At 45.5% G+C, this 9,978-nt stretch overlaps 1 protein-coding gene and 1 pseudogene across 1 annotated transcript in view; one reads left to right on the top strand and one right to left on the bottom strand.

Moving 5' to 3' along the window:
* The window catches only part of Nudt3 (nudix (nucleoside diphosphate linked moiety X)-type motif 3), a 55,297-nt gene extending 46,861 nt beyond the window's left edge, over positions 1 to 8,436 (bottom strand). Inside the window, exon 1 of the mRNA XM_013029595.1 lies at positions 8,049 to 8,436. Within this exon, the coding sequence (XP_012885049.1) occupies positions 8,049 to 8,147 (99 nt within the window). The 5' untranslated portion in view covers positions 8,148 to 8,436. The remainder of the gene's footprint in view (positions 1 to 8,048) is intronic.
* On the top strand, positions 3,498 to 3,849 carry LOC105995719 (annotated as a pseudogene).
* Positions 8,437 to 9,978: the final 1,542 nt, after the last annotated feature.

The following is a 9,978-nucleotide window of genomic DNA, read 5'->3' as shown; positions in this document are numbered from 1 at the left end:
AGCCACCTTCCCAGCCCCTTGACCCCTCTTTTCTACCTAAGTACATTTTACTCATTTCTTAAAACCCCAGATTGTCCACTTGAAACCTGTGCCTCTAAAATGAAGTACCTCTAAAGCACAGGCTCTTTTACATTTTTTCTAATTGTCCACATACTTTAAATTCTGACTCTAAAGACACTTGTCTAAATGAACTGAAATGGCTAAAGGTAATTTAATCAGTTCATCAATTTAGAAAAGCATTCTTCCTGGAAAGTAGGGAACATGTCCAGTTTAAAATCATCACTGTACCTAGAATAGTGCCTTACATAAAAGACTCAATCTGTTCTTGTCAACTAAGATAGAACTTGCAGACTACAAAATGTGCTCTATAAAAAGCATCCTACAGTTTTCTTAAATTTGGATTTTTAAAATTCATTTTTAAAATTTGGTTTTTGATACTCATAAAGTTTAAAAAATTAAAAATCAAAGCTGGATGCTGGTAGCTCACGCCTGTAATCCTAGCTACTCAGGAGGCTAAGATCTGAGGATCGCAGAAGTGGCACTGTGGCTCAAAGTGGTAGAGTACTAGCCTTGAGCAAAAGAGCCCAAGGACAGTGCCTACGCCCTGAGTTCAAGCCTCACAACCAAACAACCAAACCCACATATCCGTCTAGGATATGACTATGTTGATAGAGCATTTCTTGAAAATATCAGTTACATCTGCATTAATGTGACTGAATTACTTTATGACCCTGAGTTCAAGCCCCAGTACCAGCATACAAAAAAAAAAAAATTCTATCGACCTCCACTTCCAACTTATTCTAATATTAACTATGTTCAAAATACAGATATGACATACATTGTTGGTTTTGAACCACTATCAAATGTCATTAAAGCAGCATCTAATGCCTAATAATAGTTTATTTATGTGTACGTAAAAAGTTTCAGGATATGCCAGGCACCAGTGGCTCAAGCCTGTAATCCTAGCTACTCAGAAGGCTGAGGTCTGAGGATTGAAGTTTGAAGTTAGCCTGGGCAGAAAAGTCCCTGTGAAACTCTTATCTCCAATTAACCACTCAAAAAACCAGAAGTGGAGCTGTGGATAAATGTGGCAGAGTGCTAGCCTTGAGCAAAAGAAACTCAGGGACAGTGTATAGGCCCTACATTCAAGCCCCATGACCAAGGGGGGGGAAAAAAGGCACAGGAAATGTGCAAAGTAAAAAAAAAAAAAAAAAGCCTTCAGTAGTAACTGAGGCACAACTAGACTGGAGAACTGAAAATAAAAAGTATATCTATCTATAAATTGGAGAACTAGAACATTATGTATCAAATACCCAACACAAATCCTCCTAGATGGGACTGGAGACATGGTTCAGATAGTAGGGTTCCTGCCAATGAGTGTATCAGATAGCGAGTTCAAGTCTCAGTCTCAGATGGAAAAAAAAAAAGAATATCCTTTTAGATGTCAAAGACTCTAGTTCAATGATCATAAGGAATCCTAAGTATCCTACTATAGGATTTTCGGCAGGGGGAGTGGGGTGCTTGACTGGAATATATTGTAAACATGTATAGAAATGTAACGATGAAATCCCTCTTTATGTAACTAAGGTAAGCTGATAACACTAATTAAAATTTAAAGATTCAGAACAGATTTATAACATAAAGATACACAACTTACAATTGGGCTGATACTAAAGATTATAGGACACCCTCCAAGACACTGGAAATATACACAGTGCAGGAAGCCTCTGAAAAATATTTATTTATTTATTTATTTTGGGTCCGGTCGTGGGGCCTGAACTCTGGGCCTGGGCGCTGTCCCTCAGCTCTTGCTCAAGGCTAGGGCTCTACCACTTGAGCCACAGCGCCACTTCTGGATTTTTTTCTTTTTGCTTATGTGGTGCTGAGGAATTGAACCCAGGGCCTCATGCATGCAAGGCAAGCGCTCTACCACTGAGCCACCTTCCCAGCCCTGTGGAAATTTTTTTTTTGGGGGGTGGTTCCGGTCTGAACTCTGGGCCTGGGTGCAGTCCTTCAGCTCTTCAGCTCAAGGCTAGGGCTCTACCACTTGAGCCACAGCACCACTTCCGCCTTTTTTCTTTTTGCTTATGTGGTGCTGAGGAATTGAACCCAGGGCCTCAGGCATGCAAGGCAAGCGCTCTACCACTGAGCCACCTTCCCAGCCCCCCTCTGGAAAATATTTAACATGCTGGTAGACACTAGCTTTCAGTATGCTTTGGCTATCAGTTCCTCCACTAGACAAGAATTTCAAAGTGGGGAATGATTACACATCATTTATATATTTAACAAACAATACTCAGCATCTCCACATTCTAAATTTTAGAGACAGAGAAGTGAATTAAACAAACAAAATCAGACAAAAATCTCTTTCCTCCCAGACAGTTTGCATTCTAGTGAAGAAAACAGGCAATAACAAACAAAAACATAATTTTTCTGCCAGCAGTATGTCCTACTAGGAAAAAAAGAAGTATCAGAGACACAAAATGACCACAGATTAGTGTCTGATTTATCATACTGATCATAAAGACCTACCTGACACAATGGTAACTTAGCAAAGACCTGACATGAAGGATGAACCATACAGACAACATGAGGAAGAAAACAGAACAGGGGCCAGTGTGGCTGGAAGAGAGGGATGAGTAAGAGGGAGAATGGGAAGAATGATGTCAGCCATGGCAGGGCCTAAGTGGTCACAGTTAAGACTTTGGATTTACTCTGCAAGTATCATGATCTGCCTTCTATGTTGAAAAATTATTCTAGCAGCTGTGGTAGAGAAGACTATAAGGGCAGAAGCTGGAAGGCATATTACCTGGCAACAGTCCAATGGTAATAGTCCAGGTAACAGGCAGAACCGGGCAAAGCTAAAGTTGCACAGTGAAGGGTGAAGAGTCAATGTCTAGAGTTGGGATCTCTGCCAGAGTGGATGTGGGTATGAGAAAGGGAAAAGTCAAGGATGATTCCAAAGTTTATAACCTAAAGGAGGAAGAAATTATTTTTCTGAAAGCATAGATTGCTTTTACTCCAAGGGAGGTGAAGTTTTGTTGTTGTTTTTGCCAGTCCTGGGTCTTGAACTCAGGGCCTAGGCGCAGTCCTTGAGCTCCTTTTGCTCAAGGCTAGTGTCTACCACTTAAGCCACAGTGCCACTTCTGGCTTTTTCTGTGATTAACTGGAGATAAGAGTCTCATGAGCTGGGAATGTGGCTTAATGTTAGAGTGCTAGCATGCATGAGCCCTGGGTTCGATTCCTCAGTACCACATAAACAGAAAAAGCCAGAAGTGGTACTGTGGTTCAAGTAGTAGAGTGCTAGCCTTGAGCAAAAGAAGCTCAGGGACAGCGCCCAGGCCCAGAGCTCAAGTCCCATGACCAGACCCCCCCCCAAAAAAAAGCTGCTTTCTGGGGGAGAGGCAACTACCTGTGCAGAACTCTGTCCCAGCCGCTCCTGCTCCTGCTCCTGACTATAACTGCTGTTTGCTTGAGGAACAAGTGGATCAGAAACTGGGTCTCAGCTATGGCTTTTAAAGACACCGGAAAAACACCTATGGAGCCAGAGGTGGGATTCACTGGATTCGGATCACCCTCACCAGCAGAAATGTAAAGTCTCTAGAGAAGGTATGTGCTGACCTGATTTGAGGCACCAATGAAAAGAATCTCAAAGTGAAAGGACCAGTGAGTATGCCTACCAAGACTGAGAATCACTACAAGAAAAATCCCTTGTGGTAAAGGTTCTAAGACATGGGATTGCTTCCAGATGAGGATCCACAAGTGACTCACTGACTTACACAGTCCATCAGTAACTTCATCAGTATTGAGCCAGGAGTGGAGGTTGAGGTCACCACTCTAGATGCCTAAGTCAAATGTTTTTAATAAACTGACTTATTGCTTATTATTAAACAACAACAACAAAAAAAACAACTGTGCGAGCCTGGGTGCCAATGGCTCACACCTGTAATCTTAACTACTCAGGAGACTGAGATTTGAGGATCATGGGTCAAAGCCAGCCTGGACAGGTAAGTCCAGAGATTCTTATGTCCAATTAATCACCAGAAAACTGAAGTAGCACTGTGGCTCAAAGTGGTAGAGCACTAGGCTTGAGCAAAAGAGTTCACAGATAGTGCCTAGGCCCCAAGTTCAAGCATCATGACCGACCAAAAAAAAAGAAAAGTCAATATTTTGAGAAATGAACAGCAGAAATGTCCAGTCACTACACCAAGCTGACTGAAAGCACCCCTTGTGATCTTAGAGAAACATAATATTAGACAATGAACAAGATGTACACCAAGAATTCCAACCAGTCAGGGACCTACTAGAAGCCATTTGTCATGGTTAGTGCCACTGGGACTGCCACCTGAGCCTTACTCCCTTCTCTAGAGCCTGTGGAAGGTGTGGTCTACAGTGACGTACTTCTAGCTACTCCACTGGGGCATTTTAGAGACAAACACTCAGGCCACCAGAGTCTGTGCCCACTGAGGATCTCTGGTTGTCTCTCATCTCTCCATCCAACCTGGTGAGTTAAAGGAAAAAAACGAGAAACAGTTCCTCTTTGCTTGAGAGATACAAGGCTTCTAGTGGAAAACTCAATAAACACCCAGGTGTTAAATTTAAAAGTTTTTTTTTGTTGTTGTTTTGTTTTGGGTCCCATCATGGGGCCTGAACTCTGGGCCTGGGCACTGTCCCTCAGCTCTTCAGCTCAAGGCTAGTGCTCTACCACTTGAACCACAGTGCCACTTCCAGCTTTTTTCTTTTTTTGCTTATGTGGTGTTGAGGAATCGAACCCAGGGCTTCATGCATGCAAGGCAAACACTGAGCCACCTTTCTAGACCAGTTTAAAAGTTTTATCCTGTCTTTTTTTAGGAATAGTTTTAATGTACAGGGCAACCTAACTGAGACAAACTTAATACTCATTTTCCCCCTTCATTTAAAATAAGACTCTTTAGGAACAGCTTTGACTTACCTAGGCATTGTGATGTCATTTAGCATTTATTCTGCATCACTGAGCTTTCTAAAAGTATTTCACAATCTTATATATTTTAACTGTCTAAACTGCCAATGTTACCCTCCTCACTCCTCCAAGAGGGAGGGTACCAAGCACAAAGAGTCCCAGTCCTGTCCCTCACTTCAACACAGAGGTTCCTAGAAACAAGAGGGAAAAAGGAACAATTCCACTGGAATTTCTTGAAGAAAGTCAAAGCTGAATAACATGACAAAGATGAATGCCATCATATTATCCAATATAGAATAATAATATCTTACTCAGCAAGTTTGATTTCTGTTTATGATAAGTATCAAATACAAGATTATACATATCTATGTGTGTGTGTGCATATGTATATATATATATATATATATATATATAATTGGCACTAAGGTTTGAACTTAGGGCTTTACACTTGCAAAGGAGGCATTCTCCCACTTGAGCCTCTCCACTAGTCTTTTATTAACTTATTAATTATTTATATAGGGGGGCTGGTCCTAGGGCTTGTTAATTTTAGTTTATGAACATGAAAAGCAGCCAGAAGTTTAGAAAAAAGAGAATTCATTTCCACCATGCTGTTGGATCCCCACTAAACTCTAGGCTTCCCTCCCTGTCTATTTCCTTCATATTTGTAGCAGAGAACCTAGCATTCAATGAGGCTAGGTTCTAAAATTCTGGCTCTTCTCATTGCTGGACAATAAATAAAGTTCCTCAGGCTGAAGAACTCAAGGACAGCACCCAGGCCCAGAGTTTCAAGCCCCATGACCAACAAACAAACAAACAAACAATAAATAAATAAAACTGGTTGAATGTCCTAGGAAGTTCGAATTTCATTTTCCCACAATGTATGGCAGCTAGTACTTCCAGTCTCTGGCAGATCTATTAAGAACATAAAAAGTTCTCCTGGAACTAAAAAATTATTTCCCTTCCAACACAATTATATAATCTGAGAGTTGAATAGCACCCTACGAATTATTTTGTAGTACAAAAATCACTTCCAATAAGGGAATCTCAATTAAAACTACTCTGGATAGAGAGAACTGCTTATCATTAAAATCCCACATAACAAGAGTGCCACACCCTTAGTAGGCTTGTGTAATTGAACTTAAAAGTCTAAAATCAGCCCACTTCATTAATTTTCTTTTTCTTCCCAGGCTTTAGCTTTAACACCCACTGAATCTATAATTAAAGATTTACATGATTCTTCTGTTCATTAACCAATGTTCAAAAAGAAATTCACTAAAGAAAACTCCATAACAGGCAAGTGCTTTAACCTACTAAAGAAACCTCTTTTAACAGTTTAAAATTTTAAGCTTCTAAAATATGAGTCTTATGGCTTGTTCGACTTGCACAGGGCAGTTGGGTAGCTGCAACTGGAAAGTTATTGTAAAACATTAGCACTATTAATTTTAGTACACCGTAAAACTTTTAACAACAAAAAAAGGGAAATTAATTAATCGTCTTTATAAGGTTTCCAGTTTATCCAAAATACATGTTTTCAATTCTAGTATGTTTTTTTAAGTCTTGCATCATTCATACAACTAAATTATACAGCATCCTATTTATAATTGGGGTGCTCACAGACTTAACCATAGTAGTGTATAGTAAGACATGCTATTATGCTAATTAGTTTTTCCTCCAGTTACCAGCCTGTGATCCCATCTGATTTCCTATAATATGACATGATAATGAAGAGAACAAAGCCTCAAGAATAGTCACCACCACCAATAATTGTATTTTACCCAAATATGCATTCCAAACCGTTCATAAGTTACAGCAGGTCCCTGTTCAGTAGCACTCAAGCCCAACATCGTCTTTGGGGGCTTTTTATAATAAATGCCTGGACACAAAGTATGTATTTCCAAATCTTTCCTGCTTTTCTGAAGAGGGACACACATGCCATCCTTCAACAGCACAATTAGTGCTTCACAAATTTTCTCCAGGCAATCCTTTAAATTTCCATTTCCTTTTAAATATCTCTGGACTGCAGCTCCTGGCAGCCCATCTGTCCCTTTCATCACAGCTTCTTTTCATAACTAACGGGTCAAGTTCCGTTCCCCCATTTCAACACGAAGCACTGTACTGCAGCCCTGCCATCAGAGCCCACTGCTAAATGCTGTAATGTAACAGATTGAATTTCACTGTCCTTCATTGTTTCCAGGCTAACTGCCATTTTACCACCATACACACGAGAGAAATGTGTTCCCACAGGCATCTTATGAATTTCCAAAAGCAGCTATTCTTTGTGGATTTGCAAAGCTTGTGCCTTTCTCTAAAATCCCTTCATCACCACAGAAACAGCGTTGGGAAACTGAGATTCCCCACAACTCCCTCCCTCGCCCCTCAAGTTACCCTAAGCAAACAAACCAAAAAGAAAAAAAAAAGAAAGAAAGAAATGGATTCTAAAATACTTTATTTTCTAGGAAATTTAATCCTAAGGGTCTTCCCACAGGGCAGTAGAAGACTACCAGAGAGCAAAGATCTTAAATCTCGCCGTAGGTTCTTTCCAGTTAAAATGAAAACATTTCAGTCCGCAGAAATCATTTTATCAAACGTCCTTTCTTCTTGGGCCACACCGTGAGGAATAGCCAGCACACTGGAAAAACTAAACAGCAAGCTTCGGCCGGTGCCCGACGCCCTAAATCTCTCTAAGACCTCCCCTAAACCTACCCCCGCCGCCGGGCTCACAGACCCTTAATCCCGGCACATCCCAAATGTGCCTAGGAAACCGACCATTTCTCGGCCACAAAGGCCGGCCTGCGCCTCGTGCCCCGCGGGCCTCCGCACACACGTGCGGCGCTGACAGGCGCGGAGCAGCCGGGCTCCGAGCCACGCCGGGGACCCTGGTCCACCGCCCTCCCCCGCGGCCAGGCTCCCAGGTGACGGGCGGCCGGCCCCGAGGGCCCCGGCGAGGCGGGCCCCCGCTCCGGCCGCGCTCCCACCCACTTCCCCTCGCCCCTTCTCCTTCCCCCTTTCTCGCCTCAGGAAACCCCGCCGGAACTTCTTCGGGGCCGAGCGGAGCGACACACACCCCACCCCCCGGGCCTCGGCCGGCGCCCCCAGCCCGGCGCCTCACCTCCTCCTCACTCTCGCTACGGAAACACAGGCACGCGGCCCGCTTCTTGTAGCCGTCGCCGTCATAGGTACGAGTCTGGTTCGACTTGAGCTTCATCATCCTCCGGGCGCGGGTGGGAGAGCGGTGCGGGTCGCGGAGTCGAGGGGCGGGGAGCCTGCTCGGGGCGGCCGCGCACGCGCGCGCTCGCGGGACGGCCGAGGACAGCAGCGAGGAGAGGGGAGGGAGCCGCTTTCTCCGCTACACTGCTCCGCCGCTCGCCGGCCGCGGCCGCCTCATTCCCGTCGACCCAAGTTTCGCGCCTCCGCCACCGCCGTCACGAATGCTGACGCCGCGGCTGCCACGGCCGCCGCCCCCTCTGCTGCCGCCAACCCCGACGACGATCGCGCCGCCATCTTGGGCGCGCTGCGTCAGCGGCGTAAGGCCGCTGCGGCGAGCGGACGGCGCCGCGCACTCTCGGCGTAAGCGCTGTTCGGGAATCCCGCCCTCCCAGGGCCGCGAGGCGTAAACGAACGTCTGGAAGAAGAGCTCTGCGCGGGTGCGGACGGCGGCTACGCAGGCGGCGTGGGCGAGGGGCCTGGTGACGCGCGCAGCGGGAGACCGGGCACGCTGGGGGCGGGGGAGCGGGGAAGGGGAGGAAACCCCACCGTCCCGCAGTCCCGCAGCACTGGTCAGCGGGAAGCAGGGCCCTTGCCCAAGGTCATGGCTCGAGTCCGCCGCCCCGGCTGGCCCAAGGTCGCGGCTCCGGGGCTCGGGTCCTGCCGGCCGGTCGCGGAGGCGTTGCTCTGGGGGAAAGTCTGCGGGAAGATGTGGAATGGAATGAAACGCGAGGAAGAGGCGCAGCCCGCGCTGTCTGGGACTGGGAACTGCATGGGAGCGATGCCTGCAGCCCTGGGCCCTGAGGGACCGGAGCTGGTCCGTTAGAACAGTTGTTTATTCTGCAGAGAGCAAATGCTGGGTTGGTAGAGAGCTCGCCTAGTAGTGCAGGACCCTGGGCGAAAAGAAAATGTAAAATGCTGCCCACAGTAAGGCAGAAGTTTGATGTCTCTGAACTATCCACGTGATAATGAAGTTTATTGTTTCATTGCTTGACATCCTCAGCCCCTTCCCACCTCGCCTTCCGCCCTTTAGGGTTTTTCTTTTGCCACCTGATATTGACACTCCTCCAACCCCTGTCAAATCCATCCACTCAAGGCAGCAAGAGAAATCCTTACCACATACTGATCAAGTTGTGCCTGGTCGTTTTCTTTCCTTTCCTTCCTTCCTCTCTCCCTGTTTCTTTTTCTTTTTGGTCAGGCCTGGGGCTTGTACTCTGGGCATGGACGCTTTCCCTCAGCTCTTCAGCTCAACGTGAACACTCTTGTCACTTGAGCCACAGCACTACTTCCAATTTTCTAGTGGTTAATTGGAGATGAGTCTCATGGACGGGCTGGGAAGGTGGCTCAGTGGTAGAGTGCTTGCCTTGCATGCATGAGGCCCTGGGTTCTATTCCTCAGCACCACATAAGCAGAAAAGCTGGAAGTGGTGCTGTGGCTCAAGTAGAGCGCTAGCCTAGAGCTGAAGAGCTGAGGGACAGCGCCCAGGCCCAGAGTTCAGGCCCCATGACCAACCAAAAAAAAAAAAAAGTCATGGACTTTCCTGCCCGGGCTGGCTTTGAACCATGATCCTCAGATCTCAGTCTCCTGAGTAGGTAGGATTACAGGCATAATTTGCTATCTGAAACTGGCTGGCACTCTACCACCTGAGCCACACTTCTACCCCAGCACCTGGTAGTTATGCCTGGTATAAACCTCTATAGTTGTTCTTCCTTGCATCTTAGGTAAAATTTCAAACACTACCAGGAAATTAATATGCTAGCTTTGCCTTTCACTTTATCTTCTATATTCCAGTCATTCTAAATGATGTATGTAACTTTCTTTAATTTTTTTTTTTT

This window comes from Dipodomys ordii, unplaced genomic scaffold (assembly GCF_000151885.1).
Source record: "Dipodomys ordii isolate 6190 unplaced genomic scaffold, Dord_2.0 Scaffold120, whole genome shotgun sequence".
In the NCBI taxonomy this organism is placed as follows: domain Eukaryota; kingdom Metazoa; phylum Chordata; class Mammalia; order Rodentia; family Heteromyidae; genus Dipodomys; species Dipodomys ordii.
The sequence above is the reverse complement of the archived record's forward strand: the minus strand, read 5'-3'. Positions and strand labels throughout refer to the sequence as shown.